The 23,426-nt window shown below is 42.3% G+C and overlaps 1 protein-coding gene across 2 annotated transcripts in view; it reads right to left on the bottom strand.

Moving 5' to 3' along the window:
• LOC138261681 (D-serine dehydratase-like) overlaps positions 1-23,426 on the bottom strand; it is a 496,726-nt gene that overhangs the window by 424,160 nt on the left and 49,140 nt on the right. For both annotated transcript variants that reach the window (XM_069210927.1, XM_069210928.1), the window contains exon 2: positions 129-293. In XM_069210927.1, coding sequence (XP_069067028.1) covers positions 129-277 — 149 coding nt within the window. In that variant the 5' untranslated portion in view covers positions 278-293. The remainder of the gene's footprint in view (positions 1-128; positions 294-23,426) is intronic.

The raw sequence follows: 23,426 nt of genomic DNA, 5'->3' as shown, positions 1-23,426 counted from the left end.
TATCACATAAGCAGAATTATTAGTTGAGGCAACACAAATGTATCTTATTACTCATTTGCAAGGACCATCTTACTGCTACCATCACCTTGTTCACATTCCAGGAAACACGTTTTTTTGCTCTAACTTACCGGGTCTTGTGGGTTTTCATATGTGGTCTGAGCTTAACCCCAAGGCCCTGAAACCTTTCAATCATCTGCTTAGCATTCCTCTTAGTGACCTCCAAGTCCACTGTGAATGCAGGAGTGGGGAGCTCTTCCAAAGGGCGTCCAGTCCACATTCTGAAAAGTCAAACCCTGCGAACAGAAAATACGTGAAAGACTTAGGACTGGAAGAACACAACTTAATAAGACCAATACACTCATAATGAATTATGTGCAGTGATGAATGTGCCTGTAGAATAGAAAGTTATCTGTAGGATTCTAGGGCTGATGGCCAGAGGGAAAGGCACTTGATGTCACTTTATTGCGGTTTGTGTGCTGCATAAATACTTTACATATTGCCTCTAAGATAAGACTGACTGCTTTGTGCCATGCAACCAGAGGGTTAATTCAGTGAATTTTGTGGTTCACCCTGACAGGGATTGTGGCTGTTGATTGAGTAGGGTTAACACCTCACTCAAGCAGCAACCCAATTTCTCACAAGAATACATTGTGATTCAAACCCATAGTTCTGGGTATTTTTCTTTTATATGTTTTGAAATTTCAGTCACATAAGTGACTGACCGTGACTGGTATCAAAATCTAGATCAATCATCCTTAACTTAATAGTAATCTAAAAGTAATCCATTGTGATTCCAGCCAGTGGTTCTGGCAGCCTTTTAGTATTAATCTAACCCCTCTTTAGCTGTAGATTCTTTGTTATGCATAGCCAAGTTCTGTAGGTGTCCTCGAAAATTATATTAGCAATTACTGTCACCTGCCGTGAAGGAGCATTTGAAATGCCAAATAAAGGTTAAATGCTAGTTTTACTGCCTTCCTCTTATTTATCAAACATTATCACTTCTTACCTTACGTTCTCCATTTTCACTTCTATGTGGTCATATGCGTACAATACCAGCTAATCTGATACTTCCCCTAGGCCTATGATATTATTTGTTCAAATGTATTAACACTGGAATCTTCTCATCTTTATTATTTAGGGCGCTAGGAGGTTAGCCACTTCTCTGAGAGGACTTTTTGTTGAGCCTACATGTTTTAAACAAACATTTGCAATGTAATGGGTCTCACGTTTGCTTGAGTTAGAGCTATTAGCGTTGTAAACTCCAAACTGGACTTTTCTTGCCACATAAACTGAAAATGAAAAGTAATACAATTTCATATAAGGGAGCAGATTTAAAGTGCCACGCCATGAGCGTGAAGGTGACTAATCAGAACAAAAAGACCAATCCGGTTTGGCCTTTGCATAGTAATTAAAATAAAAAAATTCAAAATGCGATTGCGCTGTGTAAAACCTTGAATTCGCGAAGGAGCGCTAGGACAAACAGTAGAATTAAACTGGTAGTCATGAAAAGCGCTTGATTACTGCCCAGCGAGATCGCGCTGCCTATGAAATAAAGAGAAAAAGTAGTCCAGAAACCATACGGAAAACATGGAGCCTAGTATGTTTTCAGTAGTTGGCTGGTGCTCTCAGGGAGGGCTAAACACCGGAAAAGGCATGACGTATGCCAGCCTTTCACTAATGAAATCAAGCAAATTTTAAAAGGTTATCCCACAAACCAACAAAAGTGATGGGCGAGGTTGAAAGCCCACAGAGAGATTACAACAGGGACAGAGTGCTTGCGCGCTCGATCCTAAAAAGAGGCAGGTAATAGCTTAGACAATCACATATTTTGCAATAAATGTAATCTTGAATCTGGGAACTTCCCTTCATTTCACAATTCGTAAAGGTTAGCCATTTCCCTTTTGTATACGCATAGCACTTGCCCTAGTCATGTTAAAAACAACTTTTTTGTACTGGCGGCAACACGGGCTTTCTAACTTCCAGCGTTTCATATTGTATCATGTCACTGGACTCATTGTCTCTGTAACAGACTATGGGCCAGATGTATCATGCATTTTTGCGATCGCAAGTGGCCCAATGGGCCGTATGCGATCTCAAAAATGCAATTTGGTATGTATGAATTCCAATTTGCGATTCGGTAACTTGTTACCGAATCGCAAATTGGAATTGCGACTACATACAGATTAGGTATTAGGAAGGGGCGTGTCAAGGGCGTCCCTTCCTAATACCAATTGCAGCGGTATGTAGGAATATTTTGTGACCCAAATATAGTGGCAAAACATTCACATTTGACCACCTACTTCAAGTAGGTGGTAACCCATTTGCAAACAGGAAGGGGTCCCCAAGGAACTGCTTCCCCTTTGTGAATGCATGCAAAAACAATTTTTAAGGGCAGGCAGTGGTCCCTTTAAGGAAAATGGGCTGCATTTAAAAAATAAAGATTGCTTTATTTAAAAGAAATCACACACATGGTGGTCTACTGAACCCATCCCTGTGATTATCGCCATTCGCAATGGGTCACAAATTGCGACCTACCTCATGAATATTAATGAGGTAGGTCGATTTGCGAGCCATCGGGAATCGCTAAATTAAACTCCTGGAGTTTCATACATTCAAATAGCGACTACGTATTTGCGATTCGCAGATAATAGGTAATCGCTATTTGAAAAAAATTATACATCTGGCCCTATATTTCGTTGCTTCCTAACATATTTCCTAAGGAATCTCACCGAATTTATTACATACTCTACTGGAAAATAAAAATTTGCACTTAAAGATCTCTACCTTCCATGCTCTTTTTCTGGCAGCTTTGTCAGTTACCTTATCCGAGTATCTGCTTTAGTTCCATCTATGTTAGATGTTTCATTTCTTTATATTTTGGTGACTGGCTATACAATTCCTTAGCTCTAATAGGAATTATGGAACTTTGCATATTTTGTTGCTTGAGTACTACTTTCAAATCTAATAAAAACTACAGTAATTACATCTGGTACACAAGCTCTACATTATCAAGTCCCTCGTGAGCAAAATGGTACATACACAAGGTATATCTTCATGCCCCATAAAAGAAATCTGATTATTTTGAAAAACTGCTGTTAGGGAGGCATATTATTAACATAGCATACTGTAATTATTCAAATGGTGAAAACACCATTTACAGCATGTAACTTTAGGAATCGTTACAGATTGTTTTATTGTATTTGTTATTTATGTATAACATGTCTCTCAAAAGGGCATACGTCAGCAATTAGTTTTGGCTCACCATTTCTCCCCTTTGGTACCGCCATGAGAGGCATAGTCTGATCTACATGAATAAATTATTGTTCCCAAAACTTTATTTTTCCTTCATTACCTATCAAGAAAAAAATATTAACAGAGGCAAATATTTTTTTAATCAGTTGAACAATATTACATAGGTTGTGCATGTAATCGGAGCAACATATTAGCAATATACAGCAGCATTCATTGTCACTCTCAACCACCACACTGATGTACACCTGCTGTTTTCTAACACTATATCGCAGTTGAAAGATCAAACCTCTGCAAATACCTTATCGGCAATATCAACTTTACCACTGCAATGCAAGATAAGTTCAGGTAGGTAGATGTGAGTAAATAACAGTAAGCATATGCTCACCTTGGTGTTGTAGTGATAAGTGAGGTAGTGGATGTATTTATGGTGGTTGATATTTTGATTGTGATATAGTAACACAACTCGTTGTCACCATCAAAGATTCTTGGTATTCAAACTTGCACCTTCCTTACATGATTAAGTTCACTGTCCATGGTGAAGACTAATAAAACATTGGTTCCGAACTGGGCAGTTAATGTCGCTTGCCCTCATATTGCCTTTTATGGATCAGTTTTTGATTTTACATGGCTGGGTTTGTCCTTAACCCCTTGTTAAGGATTAGAGTGTAACTAGAAATGTAAGTTATTTAAAATACCCATCTAACCTTAGTAATGCAAAATGACCAACCTGCAGGAAGAAAAGGACCAGCCTTTGTTCAGGTGAAGCTCATATTCCTTCTACCTCATAATGTAGTGATATGCCTCCTATGATTACATAAATCTGGCAGAGTAACCAGAAAGGGGGGTGGGGAGGTGGGTGGAAAGAACATATTTTGTGCATATTGTAACAGCAGGCCTGCCAGTGGCATTGCATGGAAAAATGCCTTTGTACATTTATACCTAGAACCACAAAAAATATAGTAATTGCAGAGTGACTCTTCTCTTGTCCCTCTATTACTATCACATATAAACCTCTGTCTGGATTGCAGTCACAGCTTGTGCAAGGTCCTCTCGAGATATCCTGAACTGCCCATCACGTTTCACATACTCAGACTTAGCTACCTTCACATCTGCCACTGTGCTAATCATTTAAGCTTCCCTGTGTGTCTCCCAGAAACTTTCCATCAAAAGCAAATTAAAGGCAAGGAATAATCGCCAAAGGTTCAAAGAGAGGATATTCTAATTCCAGTCTTCGAATATTTGGAAGATATGTTGTTGCGGGTGCTCTTGTGGTAGTATGGGCTAGAAGGTAAAGTAAAGAGGGAAATGTTAGTCTGCATGTGTGCAATACTCAGTAGAGGAGGAAGGGCATTGATGGGCCGGTACCTTCAACACATGAAAGATCATTAAGCCTCCATATGGCACACCATTATCAAGCCTTTCATTCCACTAATGGTCAGATGACTGAAGTGAGCAGTGATGACGCAGAAAAAGAAGGACTAACAAATATCCATATATCAATTAACCAAAATCGTATAAGGTAGTGTGATTTTTAGCAAAGAAAATTAATATACATGGGAAATTGTGCCCACGGGGTAGTTCGCCATTATTATAAACGGGCTTAATTAATCATGAAGAATTGAAAAATGTAGTAATCCGTCATAATTGCAAATGTATTCCATGATTTTCTTGTTGAAACTGTTATAGGCTAAGCTTACATTTAGCAGAGGCTTTGGCCTAGTTCCCTGGTCTCAAATTTTAACTGCGTGTTTTTTTTCCTTGCATTAACAAAGACATTATTTTATTTTAAGGCTGTATTTTTCCAGTAGAGATGACTAATACACTTATCTCAAGGTTTCGTGCTAGGCTGGTTTCATCCCTTTTGAAACAAGGTCAGTTTCTGCAGGTGCGGACAATAAAAGCACTGATACCGAAATAATTGGCAAACTTTGTTGCAACTTGTGTTCCAAGGCTCCAAGGACAATGTATGTAAAAATGAGTACTAGGAGAAAGACACTATTCATTGGTCAAATTGAAGCCACCCTATGAACCCTCCAATGGAAGACCCTGAAGAATTTGGAATGTTTCTTACTTAAACCCACTGGACAAAGAGAAGTCAGCCATTTTCCTTGATGCCATTTTGAAGCAAGATTCAAGAAGCCATTTTGGAACGAACCTTCTGATGCCTTTTCTCTGTCGCAGAGAAAGAGACTTTAAGAATTCTCACCCTAGAGACTTTAACTTTAATTTTGCCCCGTCTTGCCCATGCAGTAACTTTTGCCCCATTTCCAAGGGAACTTGCCTCAACTTTGCCCCCTTTGAAATCTGCCCCATGATGATCGAACCGATACCTGAAGGACGAAGACTTTTCCTTGAATGCTGATTGTATTTGGTAAATATGAAAGGATAATCGTATTATGCATTGTGTTTTCCTTCCTAGGTACCAACTGCTATTTTGATAGGGCCCAAGCTAGAAGTTTTCTAAATTTGCGTTGACTAAATTAGTTTTGCATGAAGCCCCACATGCCAATGTTAATTAGAGGCTAGTCGAGGTATTCACCTGATGCACCATGCTAAATTGAAATCTTGTTATGCAGACCGATGTATGAAATTAGTCAAATTCAATTGCTTATATTGGTGATTTGCATTGCTATAACCGAGTGCATTATGATCCAAATTTTGCGTAGATTGCGTTTCTTCCGCCGCTATGGACAGCTAGTAATGTTCGTATACGTATATCATTTGATTTTGAGACTTACTTATATTGTGCTAGCTTTGTTAATATAGGGAAATAAATTCATTAACTTTTACTAAACTGGTGTGGTTATTCATGACTGAAAGGTCATGGTGTGTCAAAATACAGATTGTTATTGATTCCTAATGTGTGGTTTGATCTATAAATTGAGTACTGAATAATGATTATAATGTTACTGATTACTGATTCAAGTGATCCGACTATTCTTGGAAGAGGAGAACCCAACTCGGTTAAAAGGTTCACCAACCTCCAGCGTGTCCAAGTACAAGTAATTTATAAAGACTGGACGCGCTATCAGCAGCCTACTTTTTTTGGATGAATGTTTCTAAAAAAAGCACTGTAAATTAGTTACAAATATATAGTTTAGTTCATCTGCTTCATATGTTTGGTGCCAGTGATTATGACATATCTTGATTTTGCACTGCACCTACCAATTATAGCTGAGGCTTCATTTACCCAACACCAGATACAAATCCTACTGCTCAGTTTAGAATTTCAATGAATAAAGATTTACATAGGAATGGGGGAGATTAATAAAAGATTAAAAGTATAATGTACTAATAAGTTTCATGTCATTTTCAACCTTTGGTGGTGCTACAAAATAAGAAAATCAATATTTTCAAATTCTGAGGTATTTTGCTGACTAGGGCTATTTAGAAAATTGCTTTATATGTGCATTATTCGATTTAAGTGACAGAATGCTGTACAAATTAAATTAACAGAGTGGGCTGTATCGTCAAAGGATTGTTACAACAACGCTCAAAGAAAAGGTACAGATAATCATAGTGTTTATATAATGGACAGAGTGGAGATACTGTTTAAAATGCAGCAATTCTGGAGAGATGATGAGCAATCTATTTTTAAACTGACCACTCAGGAGACCAGGTGGTTTCCGATACCCCCTTCCCCTGCTTTTAGTTGTTATAGTGCCAGACTGGGGAAAAGGAGAAAGCTGTGTGGGAGAAGAAGAATATTGTTTGTGATCAAAGTTCTCCCCAGTACCCTTCCACAGAAGGCAGGCAAACCGAACATTAGTGTAGAACAATTTTATGATGCAAAGAATGCACAGCAATCAGCGCAGAAAGACTGCCAATAAACAACCTAAACAAGCACATTCACTTACAAGATTTAGTGCTTTCATCTGAAAAATTGATTTCCTGAGGTGAAGAAATACAATATCTAAGAAAATTGAGGAAGAATTCACATATGCTGATTTAAAAGGGGGCAGTGGAAGAATCAGTTAGATACTACCACAATGTTTAAAATGACGAACAACCTCTGTAACAAGAGTGCTAGTAAGATAAGGCAGGCTACCTGAACAACACCTACCACTAGTTGATAATGGTAGGGGTTAAGGTACAACTGATTAAGTAAACGGCTATCAAAAGATTTCAAGGCGTAAGATAAAAAGAAGGCCACAAGGTGGAAAGTGAAAAGAAGCAATACTATTAATAACTTGAAAATTGTAGCAGATATCAGTGGGGACCTTTTAACGCACAAAGACATGTTGTGGGATTTGGTAATAAATCTCAAGTCCATAGGGAAAGTCAACCCACAATTTGACATAAGTATCCACAGGTCTCACAAGACATACAGCTGGGACAATATGCAATCCTGGAATGTAAATCTCTACTTTTAGGGCTCTCAGTCTCCAAATTTCCCATCCTAATTTGTTCATATCTGCAGACCTCTTCCAGACAATCATGGGTTGTTGGAGCCCATACTGGACTTTCTCAGAAATCACTTCAAAACTTCACAAGCTTTGCAAGCCGGGAGGCTTCAATACCTATAATCAAGCAACAAGGGGTAGTAGTGGTACTGCTTGTAAGCAAATACAATAAATAGGTATGTAGACAAAATATAAGGGTGGTGCTGAATGGTTATTTATTCCTTACTACCAAGGAAGGCAGTAACAGTGTACCAGAAACAGTACACCATAACAACATAAATAATGAATAGAGCCACAGCACTCAGAGTCCAAAATATTAGTAGAAAACCAAATGAGAGTTCATAGAAGTTCAAGACAGGTTCAACTCCTTTATTCTCATGTGAGAGTATCCGTTTTTTCCATGTTCAAAAACACCAATAGCCAACACATGCTTTGTCACACATTGTGACTTTCAAGGCAATTTAGACAACAAAAGTAGTCTGTGTAGACCAGCAGACAGTGCACATTCCGAGGGTGATCGGCAGGGGGGCCCCGCACTGCCCACGACATGGTCTTGGGCAGTACAGGGGGGCCCCCGTGGCCCCTAGTACTGGCTTTAAGCCAGCCATTTCATGATGGGGACCGTGCCATGGAAAGGTTTGCGGAAACTGGACTTGTGATCAGCACTGCAATGCTGAACACAGCAACGCTGTGGCTGACCACAACTGTAACCGCCACCGCCCCATCAGAATCTGGGATCCTGGAGGTGGTGGCGGTCCACTGGCAGTCCGACCACCAGGGTTGCAATCTGGCGGCTGGAGTGTGCGGTGGTCCGACTGCCACCGCGTTTTTGGCGGTTAAAGGACCACCAAACTCGTAATGAGGCCCTGCATTATTTCAAGTTTTGAAGCTTCCACTAAATGTTCAGGAGATGTGACTCGTTTCAAAGTCAGGCAGTAAGAGTATGTGGAAATGACCCCATATAATGGGAACATAAACTGTTAAAAAAAAAAACTCAGACTGGGCCATTACAGTCCAAAGCAATATCTGTCCATATCGAGCATTCATTTCCTTTTGAAAATCATGGAAAAATCTGCCACTATCCAAGATAGCTATTTGTATGGAATTGTTTGACATCTTAGGTGAAAAACAATCTTGTTTTCAACTGAAGAGGCATGGAGCCACCCTGATAAATCTCAGTGTGGACACAGATCTAGTTTTACTGATCATGGTGGACTTATTTTCACCATGTAATACCATGGTGCAACTCATCCTTATGGGGAGGGTAAGGGAGGAGGTTCTGGCCAGTCCAAAAAGGTGGCTGGTTCATTGTTACAGATTCCAAAGGCTACAGTAGTTGAAGATCTCAAGAGATGGTAGATGTATGGACTGCATCAGTGCTCATGACTATTCCTCGCTCTTGTTTATTATGTTTAGCAACTATCAAGTAGTATTTTATTGGTCAAATAATCCCTCTACAAATAGAGGGAGAGTGGGGGAGAAGTTCTGACATCCAGGCTTAGACGAACACCAACTGGTCAGCCTGAACAAATCTAACAATTTCTCAGTGTGGGTTCTGATTCCTGCTTGAAAAACATGGCAGGCTGATTCAATACTAATTTTGAGTTGGCCATTCCGAGATCCTATAATGGACAAGGTTAAGACAATCCCGGCTGTTAGACCTGACAGCCGTAGGGTGGTCACCCCTAACTTTTTGCCCGCCTCTCTCCACTTTTTGGACATGGTTTTTGCTGGTTTTAGGATTCAGTGCACTTTACCACTGCTAACCCGTGCTAAGGTGCATATGTTCTCTCCCTTAAAACATGGTGACATTGGTTCATACCCAACTGGCTTATTTAATCTACTTATAAGACCCCAGTAAAGTGCACTGCATGTGCCCTGGGCCTGTAGATTAAATGCTACTAGTGGGCCTGCAGCACTGATTGTGCTACCACCATAAGTACCCCATGAACCATGCCTCAGTCCTGCCATTGCAAACAAGGCCTGTGTGTGCAGTTTCACTGCCACCTCGACTTGGCATTTAAAGTACTTGCCAAGCCCTAAACTCCCCTTTTTCTACATACAAGTCACCCCTAAGGTAGGCCCTAGGTAACCCATAGGGCAGGTGCTATGTAGTTAAAAGGCAGGACATGTACCTGTGCAGTTTATATGTCCTGGTAGTGTAAAACTCCTAAATTCGTTTTTACACTGCTGCAAGGCCTGCTCCTTTCATAGGCTAACATTAGGGCTACCCTCATACTGTTTGAGTGATAGATTCTGATCTGAAAGAAGTAACAAGTACTCCTTTCAGTATTTAGTATGGCCAGAACGATAATACAAAATCCTGCTGACTGGTGAAGTTGGATTTAATATTAGTATTTTAGAAATGCCACTTTTAGAAAGTGAGCATTCGCCGGCACTTAAATCCTTCTGTGCCTTACAATCCACGTCTGGCTAGGTTACTTGACAGCTCCTTTGTGCATTCCAATCCGAAAAAACCCCAAACACAGGATACTCATTCACAAGTGCACACATCTGCATACTGAATGGGTCTTCATGGGCTGGGAGGTTGGAGGGCCTGACACTTACATGTCAAAGGACAGTAGCCTGCCCTCAAACAATGGACTGCCACACCCCCTACTGGGACCCTGGCAGACTCGATGGAACTGAAAGGGGACCTTGTGCACTTCTAAGCCACTCTTTGAAGTCTCCCCACTTCAAAGGCACATTTGGGTATTTAACCAGGGCCTATGACCCTACCAACTCAGACACTTCTGGACAAGATACCACTGGAGAAGAAACCCTGAACCAGAACCTGCAACCTGCCAAGAGGAACTGCCTGGCTGCCCAAAGGACTCACCTGACTACTTTTCTGCAAGGGAATGCTGCCCTGCTGTTGCCCTGCTGCCTGGCTGCCCTTTGTCTCTGCTGAGAAGTGCTCTCCAAGAGCTTGAATAGTACTTGCCTCCTGTTCCTTAAAGTCTCAGGACCAAAAAGACTTCATCCTGCAAAAGAACTTGTGCGGCGAAAATGCGACGCAGAGGCTGCATCTCAGTGAGAAAATCACCGCACGCCAAGCCGGAACAACGCAGCCCGCCTCCCTGAAGCACCAGTGTTGCGACTGGAACTTCGACACAAGGCCCATGGAATCGACGCAAAGCCAAGACGGAACAACGCAGCCCAACTTCCTGAGAGGAATCGGCACATGCGACAGCCGTGCAGCAGAAATGTCCACGCATCTCCCACTGGATCAACGCAGCTCCTGTGACTTCATCCTGCATGCCCAGGATTTCAACACATCGTCCCCGGGGAGTCCAAAAACGCCACAACCCAAAGAGTATCCCAGTCTACGCACCGTAAATCAACCCAAAGCCTGCCCTGCCTCAAAACTCAACAACGCATCGTCTGTGTGCGCCGGAAAAACGTACGCACACCTCCCAGTTTTCCACGCATCTCCTCCTCTGAGGCCCCTGGCAGAGAATTTGAACGCAAACCAGGTACTTTGTGCTTGCAAGAGACATTTGTTGCTTTTTAAACACTAAAGTCTTCTTTTATCATTTCCTACAGAGATACTCAAAGTGTACTTATCAAATCTTAATCGTTTTTGACCTGCATTTAACCAGATAAATATTATATATTTTTCTAAACACTGTGTGGTGTTTTTTTGTGGTGTTATACTGTGCTACTGCATGATTTATTGCACAAATACTTTACACATTGCCTTCTAAGTTAAGCCTGACTGCTAAGTGCCAAGCTACCAGAAGGTGGGCACAGGATAATTTGGATTGTGTGTGACTTACCCTGACTAGAGCGAGGGTCCTCGCTTGGACAGGGGGTAACCTGACTGCCAACCAAAGACCCCATTTCTAACAACAGTGATTTAGGACTCCAATTTGTCAAACAATAGTTCAGGTAATATCTCTGCACCTACAATCTTAAAGAGAACTGCAAAGAAAATGTTGCAAAATCTATAATTGGGGCTAAACCCAACTGTGGGAATGCACTTTTATTAGGAACAAGATGCTGCTGATATCACCTAATGCCAGAAGAATAAAATCTGCTGGCAGGTCCTCTCTTCAATGAGCATAAGCTTGATGAAAGGACCTCCCAGACGATGCAAAGAAGTTAGAGACAACTCTTCCAATCATTGTTGCTGCTCACCATGCTTTAGGTGGTAGTGCTTAGATAATTAGGGTCCATAGCAATGAACAAAAAACAAATGATGATTGCCCTCCTGAACATTGGCAGTGAGAGGGCATTAAGAGGTCAAATATAAAGAAAATGCATAGAGAAGACCTGTAATGATGGATCTCTGTTGGTGGCCCTGCTTGCTGGGGTGAGTGGGCAACTAATCTCTATGGTGCCTACATCACATCCCCCAAGGGGACCTACCAATACAACAGTTGTAATCCCTGGAAATCTGACGTTAATGAGGTGCCCCTCAATAGCAGTTCGGGAGGTGCTCACCACATAGACATGCTAAGTGTCCCTCTTGCTTACTATTACTGCCTCTCCTTAGCAGCAGATGGAATTTATCAGACACTCCAGAACTAGATGGGGCACTGCCCCACTTTTTTATAAAAGTACTAATTGTCAAATAGTTAAGCTCTTGGGCCCCCCTGATGGAGTACAAGCATCCTATAAGGTCCCCAGGCCCTCCCTCACCAAGAGTTACTTCCTAAAGCAGATCCTCTGTACTTAATCTGCACACAGTCTTTTCTGCCAGAACAGAATCACAGTCTATTCACACAGTCAATTTCCAAATAAATAAATCATTTCACTCAGATTGTCCTATCATACATTAAGCTACTGCAGGCATCAGTTAGATCAGAACCCAATTATATAGATCTTACTCTCACACCAAATATAGGTTACATTACAACACACTTCAGTTCTCCTCTGGGAGAACACATTCTGTTCACCAGGGACCATCGACCATAACAGTGTTATCCTAGGGACATATAGGCCCTCATTATGACAAGACCACCGAAGTCATGCACGCCATATGACCGCCAGTGTTGTCGGTCTTCAGACTGCCATATTAGGGCTGCTGGCTGCTCTCTGCCACTATTTGGAGGGGAAGTCGCCAGCAGCATTACTGGCAGTCTAGTGGAGCTTGATCCGTCACCACCTCCACGTCACCACAACACCACCTGCCATATTACAACATTGTAGACGGGGTGGTGGTGTTGTGTTTGCGGGGCGTTGGCGTGGGGCAAGCGCCATGGACCCAGTTTCCTCCCAGACGCCCACTGGGTTTGGTGATCGACTGTCAGGGGAGGGGGGGTGTTGAGTGTTGTGTGTGTGTGTGTGTGTGTGGGAGACTGGAGGGGAGTGGGGTGGTGTTTGTGTGCCTGTGTGTGCAAGTGTCTCTGTGTTTGGGTGCGTGTGTGCAAGTGTCTGAAGTGTTTGGTTTTATGTGCAAGTGTCTGTGTGCTTGTGCGAATGCATGTATGCGGGGGAGTATGTGTGCGTGTATGCGAGGGGATGAAGAGTGTCGTGGCCGTGTGTGTGAATGAGTGAGTGTGGACGTGTATGTCTGTATGTGTAGTGTGTACATGCATAGGGGCGGGGGCTCAGGATGGGAATTGGGGGCTCAGTATGAGGATCAGGGGAGGGGTTTCATTACAGGGATCGGGGAAGGGTGAGTCACTGCTTCTGGAGGTAGTGGGCTCCTGATTTTGTCGGGGGTGTGGAGGGGCGACTCCTACATGGAGGGGGGTTTTGGGAGTCCTGTTGTGGCGACAGGAATTAGTATTCCTGTCACCAGTATCCTTACTGGCAGAGATTTTGTGGCGGGGCAGCCGCAACAGAATCCCTGACGATAAGGATACTCATTATACCATGGGCAGTGTTCAGTGGACCACCAGGCCGAAGGTGGTCAACCTTCGGTGAGGTTGTCCCATCCCCCTGACGGTGCAGGCGGTGAACTGGCTGCGATGTAGCCAGTTCACATCAGTGGTCATAATTTGGCAGTCTGGCATGGTGGGGCATGACTGCTAGGGTCATAATGACCTTCATAGTGGTTCCAGACTGCCTGTGGGATCCGGAGTCCATTTTGATCACAAGGTATTGTGACCTAGTAGTCTCCAAAAATAGTTTAGCTCACTGCAGAATATTAGCCGCACACATTTTAGGCACACCAAACTTAAATGCAGTAAATCCTACAACATACAGGCTTATAAATGTAGAATACATAAATCACTGTGAGAAATGATGAAGGAAAAAGGTAGCATTTGGCAACCTGCAAAACATCTAAGTAAATAAACAAAGCTAAAAACCCAGAAATTTACAAAACTATCCTACAAGAAAAATATGAAATTCACAGTAGTTAGTAGCAGTGATACAACTACTTTCCTTTGATCTTCCTTGCCCCATGGTACTGCTCTTTCCTATCACATTGTTCTTAGGGTTAGCTTATCTCAGTAGAAGGGCAGGGATGTAGAATTTAATAAAATCTATGCTTGTCCATGAGAAAGGTTGCTTCTTAAATCTACTTGTCCTGTAAAAAAAATGTCCTTGTTCCTTTGGTGCCATATAGTGTGGCAACAAATTATGGCAGCAATCTCATTATGTAAGAGTCTGATAATAGCCTCTCTGATTATGCCAGGGCTACTACTTTGGCAGAGCTTGAATACTTGCAATTGCAGTCCCTACTATAGTAACTTCCTTATTTTGCCACCATTCCGCAGATCTACATCCTGGATCTGAGGAAGCAGTAAGCAATAGTACCAGGGCCGGAACGCCTTTGAGTCTGCAACCTACTACGTTGCATGTTTTAAGGAAGTTCACCATCTCTTCTCTAATCTTTTCCCATCATGAGAAAGTTTGGAAATTTACTCCTGACAATGGCATAAAAAGAAGTTCTTCCATGGTTGGGAAAAAAGTGGTTGGAGGGAAGTGAACTTGTGAACGCTCAATAGATTTTCACATGACCAAATCTACACATGCATATTTGCTTGTGCCAAAATACAGTTCACAAATGTTTTCTAGGCGTACGATTTCCTGGTCTACTTTTGTAAGTTCTTTCGAATTCATGAAAGCCACTAATTCAAAGATATATACCATGGGTGCACTTTTGGGACTTTTTTAAAAACTGGGTCCCTAATTATGACTGGACATTAACAAAGACATTTTGTTTTTATTATTCTATTTCTTTCTCTATATACTGGCTTTACTGTGAGTGATCACATTCTGCCCCTGCAGAAGGAGCATACTGGCCACAAAGTAGTTTTGTTCAGTGCCAGGAACTACTGTAGTAATCAGTGTAACGAAACTGGAGTGGGCCCGTGCAAAGAACATGGAGCCCCACTCCAGACTCACTCAGGGCATCTGTAGTGCTGATGGGACCCCTGGAGTGGGGCTGCAGGGCCTTTGTTACAACACTGGTAGCAATGTGTGCTTTGAGACCAAAAAACTTTTTTTCTTTTTGCCAGTGTTTGTTACAAAGGTGAGGGCTTGGCAGCTCCCACAACAAGAAAGTGTTGCGAAAGCCATGTCAAAACAAGACTCATCGACAAAACCAAAAGACTCTCAAAAAAAGTTGGGTCGGTGGCTTTGCCAGTGCTGGTTTATTTTCATGCTTCCCATAATCTTGTTGAAAATGGTTACACTGATTTTCCATTAGAGATATATTTTTTTAAATACTAGCATGCATCAACACATTTTACTAAATGACGCTTCAAAGAAATAGTACCTAAAAGCTCATAGTAGCGAAACGTTTGTTTTCCTACTTGCAGTTTTTTCTGAGCATTTTATTTTGAAAGCAAAGAATCATCACTCTTGCTTACAAACTTCTGCAAACATTTGAATCTATTCTGAGAGCATTCTGGGGGCACTATACTTAGCCTCATACTGTTAAATTTTTCAAACTTGTGTACTCTTTTTACTTGAACCACTGTCAGCAGTGCAGTGTGAGCTTAAAGCTTTTACTTCCAGCACTCACCCTAATAAGGCTTTTCACTAATGAACCGTAAATACATGTTTCAACAGCATTAACCGACGGACACACATTACCTCAACTGCAGTTACTTTTCCTGTACATTGGCAGCCAAAGGGTTTGTGCTGCAGGGGGTTGGGCTGCTTGTCGCAAGGACAAAATAAACATGAAAACTTGTTGCCCTTGACCACAAACAATGTGTCCCGGGCATTAGGAATTCCACATCCCTGAAGGGCATCCAAGCTGACCCAATCTGAAAAAATTCGTACCCATTTTTTAAACTAAAACTCCTCGTTCTTCTGGGCTATACCTCGCCATAGACACTTGGTTGACACCCAAGCAGTACAATGCCAGGATCTATTAAAACTAGAAGGGATACAAATAACCAATAAATAAGCCATACTCCCCTTACCCTTCTTCCTTATTGTAGTCCATACTCTGAGGAAAAAAAACTGCGACAGCTCTTCAATCAATAACTACCAATTAACGCAAACAATTAGCCACCCATCTACACTGTGAATGGTCTTTGTTTTATAAAATGGTAAATTCAAGAAGATTCAAACAAGACTGCTTTCAACCTCATTAGATTATGAGGCCCTCACATTCACTATCTAAAGGTGAATAATGCATTTGTGACACCCAATGTAGCACCAATGAAGATTTGACATAGAAGGGACTTTTCATCTCCAACACAACTTCACTCCAGAGGCTGCCATTTCCTATGTGGAGCAACAAGATGCTTTAGAAGGAAGGAACATAGCAAAGGTTAGCATTTGGTGGCATCATATGAGACCATCAAGGGCTTCCTACTCCAGTTGGAAAGACCAAAGGTAGCAAAAAGTAAGCTAAATAAATAAATCTTTATTATCTACAGTAGTAGATCAGAGTGGGCCTACGGATGTCCAGTGAATGAGGGAATACCGCCTCAGGTGAAGCGAAATCAAAAATAAAAAGATGGACAGCAAGTGTCCTGTATGTCAAAAAATGCTAAAGGAATCTTGAGCAGAAAGTGGAGACACAGATTGTGAACAAACTTTCGGGGAAAGAAATTAGGTAAGGCTTAATGGCAAAAAAAGAACCCAACACCCCAACTGTCCTTAATGCTAAAGTTCTGACCAAGAACATAATGTCTGCTTAGAGAAAACTTAATAAATGATCCATAAAAATGCAAAAAATACTGAATGTGAAAAGAGTGGCAAATCCCATGAACGAACAGAGAAACATACAGCTGGGCAGTGTTACTCAAAGACTCAAAGGTAAGACTAACTTTTCTACAGAAGAAATTGTATGTAAATGCTTTTAAATTGCACAGCCAATTGTCAATATTGACTGCTAAAGAACATCAAATCAAGCAGAACTTTCTCTTGAAAATCCCAATGTCTTCACAGACTTGAAACGTTGGGTATGAAAGATGAACCAATAATACACTGAGGCCCAGTCCTGAGGGTAAAAGGAAGCATACAATGTAAATAGGACTGACTTTAACTCTGGTGGTGCCCGCTGTGACAATCTTTTTTGGTTCCCCCCCCCCTCAAACTCCGCCTCCATCCCCCCCCCCACTTCCCTTCCCAGGGCCTCCTCCTTGGATTCCCTATCTACCACCCTCCAAAAGTGCCACTCATCTCTTCATAACCCCTCTCACCTAAATTTCATTTATTCGAAAACACTGGTAAGGGCTGGCTTTGCTAATCCACTCATCTATCCACGAAAAATACTGGTCTGTTCTTTGCAGCAGGCACAATAACCCCTCTGCACTACATTATGGTGTGTCAAAACTGCCACTGTACAACACTCCAATCTTTCTCTTTCTAGCAGGAATATTCATCACAAGAATTACCTTGACATTTTGAATTCTACCTGAAACCTGGATACATAAGGCACTCTGCCATAAATGCTTTTAAATAGTATGTTATTGCTAAATACAGCACTCCGATGAGGTCAGTGCTCCCTCTCCAGGTCACTGCCCAATGCAGCCGCACTGGTCATACCTCCATAAAGCCAGCCCTGATCCCAAACACTAAGGCCCATAGTTATACTTTTTTAACGCCGCATTTGCGTCATGTTTTGACGCAAAAACGGCGCAAACTTACAAAATACAATTGTATTTTGTAAGTTTGCACCGTTTTTGTGTCAAAAAGCAGCGCAAATGCGGCGCTAAAAAAGTATAAATATGGGCCTAAATCCCTAAAGCAACTACCTCACTGAAAGCTGATTAGCTCAACAGCTATGATACTGGGTGAAGACAGAAAAATCCACCTCACCAGAAAAGGAGATAAGGCTACAAGAGAAAACTGAACCAAAGGTCAGAGCAAAATTGTGCACCCCAATCAATGCAGCGGCCATTACAAAGACTTGTAACAGATTAGGCGAAATATTCTGCTAAATACAATTGTGATGAAAGTAAATACACTTATTGGCCATACAACTATAAAGTTCCTGAGTCTGAAAGTCTTGAGCAAGACTCCAGATGCAGAGCATTGCTCACTCCTGAAAGCCTGTACAGCCACTGAGAACCAAAATGGCATTCAGTCGGGAAGGGGAGAAGTATGCAATTCTTAACTGAGGGGAAAAAAGAACCTTAATCAATCGTCTCATTCATACCTTCTGGTAGGTAGCAGCAGGTAAGCACAGGGGATCTTCCACTCTAACAAATACACCTTTCCTGAATGTTCACTGTGGATTTTTCACCATTAATCAACCCTATTTTGTGCTAGTGTTAAGTCTCTGTGCACTGTATGCTACAGTGTGTGTACTTTGTTTCTAAAACTGCAGTGTAAAATTGGTTTCACACAACCGGTACATCGAGCTTTCCATTAAGGCATTGTAGGTTGGTGCAGAAATTACACCAGTGGTGTGGAAGTTAAATGTCATGTGTGGTGCAATGTGTATTTACACCACCCACAAACATGAAATAATAATGTGCTTATGAAAGCACAACAGTGCCTCACCCGGGCTGTAGTTTGATGACTTTAGTGGATAAGTAACTTTAAGAAAGTGTACTTTGTGCTACCTGAGAGTATACCTGTTTACAACTTGTTTTCCTCTTAGCTCTGTTCCCAAGGCATACAAGGCATACTTGCTGGCCTGCTAACCCCCCTCCTCGTGGAAGACAATGGCTTGGCCTCTGTCAGAAGAGGGACATGGCTGTTGTCAGAAAAGTTGTCTGAAGGTCAAGTGGCTGGCCTCCTTGCTGATGTTACAGGGACATCAAAGGCAAAAGTGCTCTTTGCTCTGCACAATGCCCAGCTGCCCACTAGGAACTCGACTATGGAGTGGTCCTGGCTGGTGAAAGACCTGATGATACAGGCATCCCTTAAGGACCTGAGGGCTGCAGGAGAGACTCCAGGAGTGACTCAGTATCGGTACATTTTTGGGACTCCTGGTTCTAACAGGAAACTGGGTCAGAGAGACCCATCTCCCACTTGGAGCTGTAACTGGAGTTTCAGAAGAGCACCAAGCACTCATGTGTACCAATATGGATGACTCAGCCCCGGATTTCCCAGCCTCTACAAGGTAGAGCAGTTTGCTGCTGGTATTTTTTTCACTGTTCTCATTTCTAGGACAATAGTTGTCTCTGGTGGCCCTTTGTTGAGGCAATGCACCTAGACTGAAAGTGACCTCTAAACTTCCACTGTTCCTGCAGGCGTTTTTAAAAAATGTGCCTTACATTTCAGAACCTCTTAACCCAGGTTCTAAGTGTTATATTATTTCAAAGCATGCAACATGGTTGCCTATTGCTTCCAGTTCAAAGATCTTCCCCACTCAATTGCTATCAACATATTCTATACAGACACAGACCCTGCATGCCCCCCCAGCCCTTGGGAATGGCACGCAGAGCAATACCCTTGGTGCTGGAGGAGACATACTACTACTGCTCAACAGATACTCTTCTGCCAGCTGTCTGGTGATGGCCTCTTGAGTCCAAGGTATACAGAAGCTACAGACTTGGGGCATGTTAAAAAACAAAATTAGAAGACAGACACCTAGAAACAAAATAAACCAACTTTTTTCAGCGACATTAAAAACCGACAACAAAACGAACTGATTATCTATGTGATCAGAGGGCCAAACATTCAGTGACCTACATTATACGTATTGGCAAAATGTGAATATGCATGCACAACCTTAAAAGAGAGAACTCAAATATTTGCTAGAAACACTTGTGATTCAGAGCACCTAACAATTTAAATTAACTCTGCTAGTTACTTATCACAAATACTTTTGCAACCCAGCATTTGGATCACAAAGTAAATCATTCAGTCAAAATACCACAATGCTAAATTAATTCCGGAATGGATACCGTAACAATCGTAACTCCTGCCAACACGTTGGTAACCATAACAATGAGCTCAAAATTACAATGCGGGGTTAGGACAGGCACAGGCAACAACCTTACTAACGGTAAACAAATTAAATGAAACCAATTAATCGAACTGTTCACACACGTATTTAGTTTCCAAACTTTACTACAGCAGAATAGTAATAAATGATGCAACTTTTCTACTACCTAGAGCAACAAATTCCAAAGAAATGTCTGAAAACGCTACTGACGTTTCAAACAAAAATGAATCAAGCAGGGCCAAGAACTACAATGCCAGAGCTACCAAAAAAGGGAGAACACTGAGACCATAATCTGGCAGGTGTAAATGGAATAAAATAAATGTGCAACACATACAAATGAAAATAAAAACTAATGACCTACATTTCCTTTTACAGATTACTATATTTCTATGGTTTTGACCGAGTAAATTCAGAATGTAACTATAATGCCCCTGAAACCTTTGATTTATGGTGAATGATGAACTTGGCCCTTTTAGCAGGGTTACCCCAAACTTTTTGCCTTCTTCCTCCTATTTTTTCTGACTGTTTTTGTTGACTTTAGGACTCTGGGTACAGTGCATATACTATCTGTCTAAAATGTATTGGCAATTGGTTTATCCATGATTGGCATATTTGATTTACTAGTAACTTGCAAGTAAAGTGCACTATGTGTGCCCAGGGCCTGTAAGTCAAATGCTACTAGTGGGTCTGCAGCACTGATTGTGCCTCCCACATGAGTAGCCCTGTAAACGTGTCTCAGACATGCCACTGCAGTGTCCATGTGTGCAGTTGTACCCTACCCATGTCAATTTGCCAGGCCAAAAACTTCCTTTTTATTACATGCAGTCACCCCTAAAGTAGGCCCAGGGCAGCCCCATGGGTAGGGTATTTAAAAGGTAGGACATATACTGGTGAGTTTTACATGTCCTGATAGAGAAATACTGCTAAAGGATTTTTTCACTATCGCAAGACCCACCTCTTCCATAGGGTAACATTGAGATTGCCTTGAAATATCTTTTAAGTGTAATTTCCCATTGGGAGCAGATAGGGGTATAGAATTTTGGGTTTCTGAACTCACAATTTAAAAATACATCTTTTGTTGAAGTTGGTTTTTGAATTGTACATTTGAAAATACCACTTTTAGAAAGTGAACACAAATGACGGACGGAATGCAGAACCAATCATTCACCCCCAGTCACAGATTTGGGTTATATACATCAATTATTGTGCTCACCACGCCCGCCAGTTTGGACCCAGCCATATGCAAATCAGTCTTAACCCTGTTCCTCATTGGAACAGTCCAGCCCGAACTGCCAGGCCAGGTCCTCCCTGGACTGGAAACAAGCATCCTTGGACCGGTTTCAGGGTATCACCCTTCATCAGCCAGGCTAGCTGGAATCCAGTGGCATAGTGAGCCTGGGACCCATATCTGGGCATACCCGGCGCACTTAGTGTGACAAAAGCAAACAAACAAACACAAATGTGGACATTTTCTTGCTTAACCATTCTGTGCCTCTGTCTGCTGAATACACATCCGGGTCAGGATGACAGTTGGGCTGATGTGTATTCACTCTAGACAGTTACACAATGGGAGCTGATGTGTGCCCAGAGTATCCTGATGTCCCGCACCAGGCTGATGGGTCTTCCGGAGCTAGAGTGGTGGGAGAAGCTGACACTTGCACCTGAATAGGGAGGTGTCTGTCCTCACACACAAAGTAATCTCCAACCCCTTTGTGTGTCTGGGGCCAGGGCAGGGAAAGGCAGAGTCTTGTGCTCTACAAAGACTTCACTTTGAAGTTTGCCTTCTTCAAATACAAAAGTGGGTATAAGTACTGAACTTCTGACACCACATACTTAGAAACCTCCTGTACCGAGGATATTCAGCTAAGACGAGCCCGATGCTGTAGAAGGGACCGCCACTCTGCCTGTTACTTTGCTGGCCTTCATCTCCGAGCACCTGGGCACCCTTGCTGAAAGATCTGACTTGCCAAGTGGTGCCTGCTAGAAATTGGGTTACAAGTTGGCAGTGGTATGCACCCGGTCCAAGTAGGGTCCACAATCCTAGTCAGGATCAGACACAACACTAACAAAATTATCCTGTGCTCACCCTCTGGTAGCTTGGCACAGAGCAAGCAGGCTTAACAGTAACACAGTTAAACACCACAAAAGTACCCCACACCAGTTTAGAAAAAATAGATAATCTTTATCTGACTAAAATAAGATCAAAATGATTAAGATCCAATGGGCACAAGTTGAGATATCACTTTTTAAAGGTTTCAAAGAGACTCAGTTCTTAAGAAACAGTGGATGTATTCTTGTAACAAAGTAACTGGGATGCGTAAAAAAATAACGACGCACAGGGGCCGCAGAGGATATGTGTTGAAAGATGAGGTGTTGCATCAGATTTTCCTGTCCGGCACAGACTATGAATTGTTTCTTTCCACGCTGCAAGGTGATGCGTCACATTTCTGGAGCGCAGCCTTGGTTCCACACTGCGATGTGGGAATATTTTGACACCCAAGGATGACGTGTGAAAACCCTTGACATGCTGTTAGAAAGGAGCAGGTGCTGCATCGATTCAGTAGGTGATGCAGTGATTTTTCAGTCACGAGGCAGATGTGTCGGATTTCCAGTCACGAGGCTGTCGATGCGTTGTTCCGGTTGGTGGTGGGGTGATTTTCCAGCCATGATGCAGGGGCAGTGTCAGTTTCTGCGGGCGTTGCATCAATTTTCTGATGGACGTGGGTTTCCTGGAAGAGGTGAAGTCTGTTGGCCCGGAGAGTTCAGAAACAGTAGGCAAGATCAATCCAAGCCCTTGCAGAGCACTTTAGAAGGAAGGCAGAGTCCTTCCAGAAGAGTCAGGAGCAGCAGGCAGCAGGGCAACAAGCAGGAAAGCAGTCCTTCAGCAAAGCAGTCCAGATGAGTCCTTTGGGCAGGCAGGCAGTCCCTCGGACACATTCCACGTATAGGTCCAGAAGTGTCTGATATGGTAGGGTCAGGGATGCAGTATATAGACACCCAAAAGGGCCTTTGAAGTGGGAGGAAATTTTAAAGAGTAGTTTTGAAGTACACAAGGCCCCCTTTTAATCCAGCCCTGTCTGCCAGGGTCCCAGTTGGGGGTTATAAGGCCTTTGTGTGGGGTCAGGCCACTTGCCTTTGAAGTGTAAGTGAGAACCCCTCCACCCTTCCTGCACCAGAAGACCCATTCAGGATGCAGATGTGGCTGAGTATTCTGTGTTTACGGCTGTCAGGGTGGAATGCACAAGGGGAGTTGCCAACGAGAGACATTTCTGAAAAAAGTAATGTTAAAGCCAACTACACTAGTAAGTAGGATTTCTTACTACTATTCCAACCATAGCAAATATGACAAGTCTAATCCTCTCAGATCAGATATTAACACTTAAAAGCATAAAAGGGAATCTCTGATGCTGGCCTATGAGAGGAACAGGCTTCACAGTAGTGAAAAACAACTTTGGGGGGGGGGGGGGGTTTACTACCAGGACACGTAAAACACATAAGTACATGTCCTGCCT

Source organism: Pleurodeles waltl, chromosome 10 (genome assembly GCF_031143425.1).
Source record: "Pleurodeles waltl isolate 20211129_DDA chromosome 10, aPleWal1.hap1.20221129, whole genome shotgun sequence".
Taxonomy (NCBI): Eukaryota; Metazoa; Chordata; class Amphibia; order Caudata; family Salamandridae; genus Pleurodeles; species Pleurodeles waltl.
Note: the sequence above shows the minus strand (reverse complement) of the source record. Positions and strands in the feature narration are given on the sequence as shown.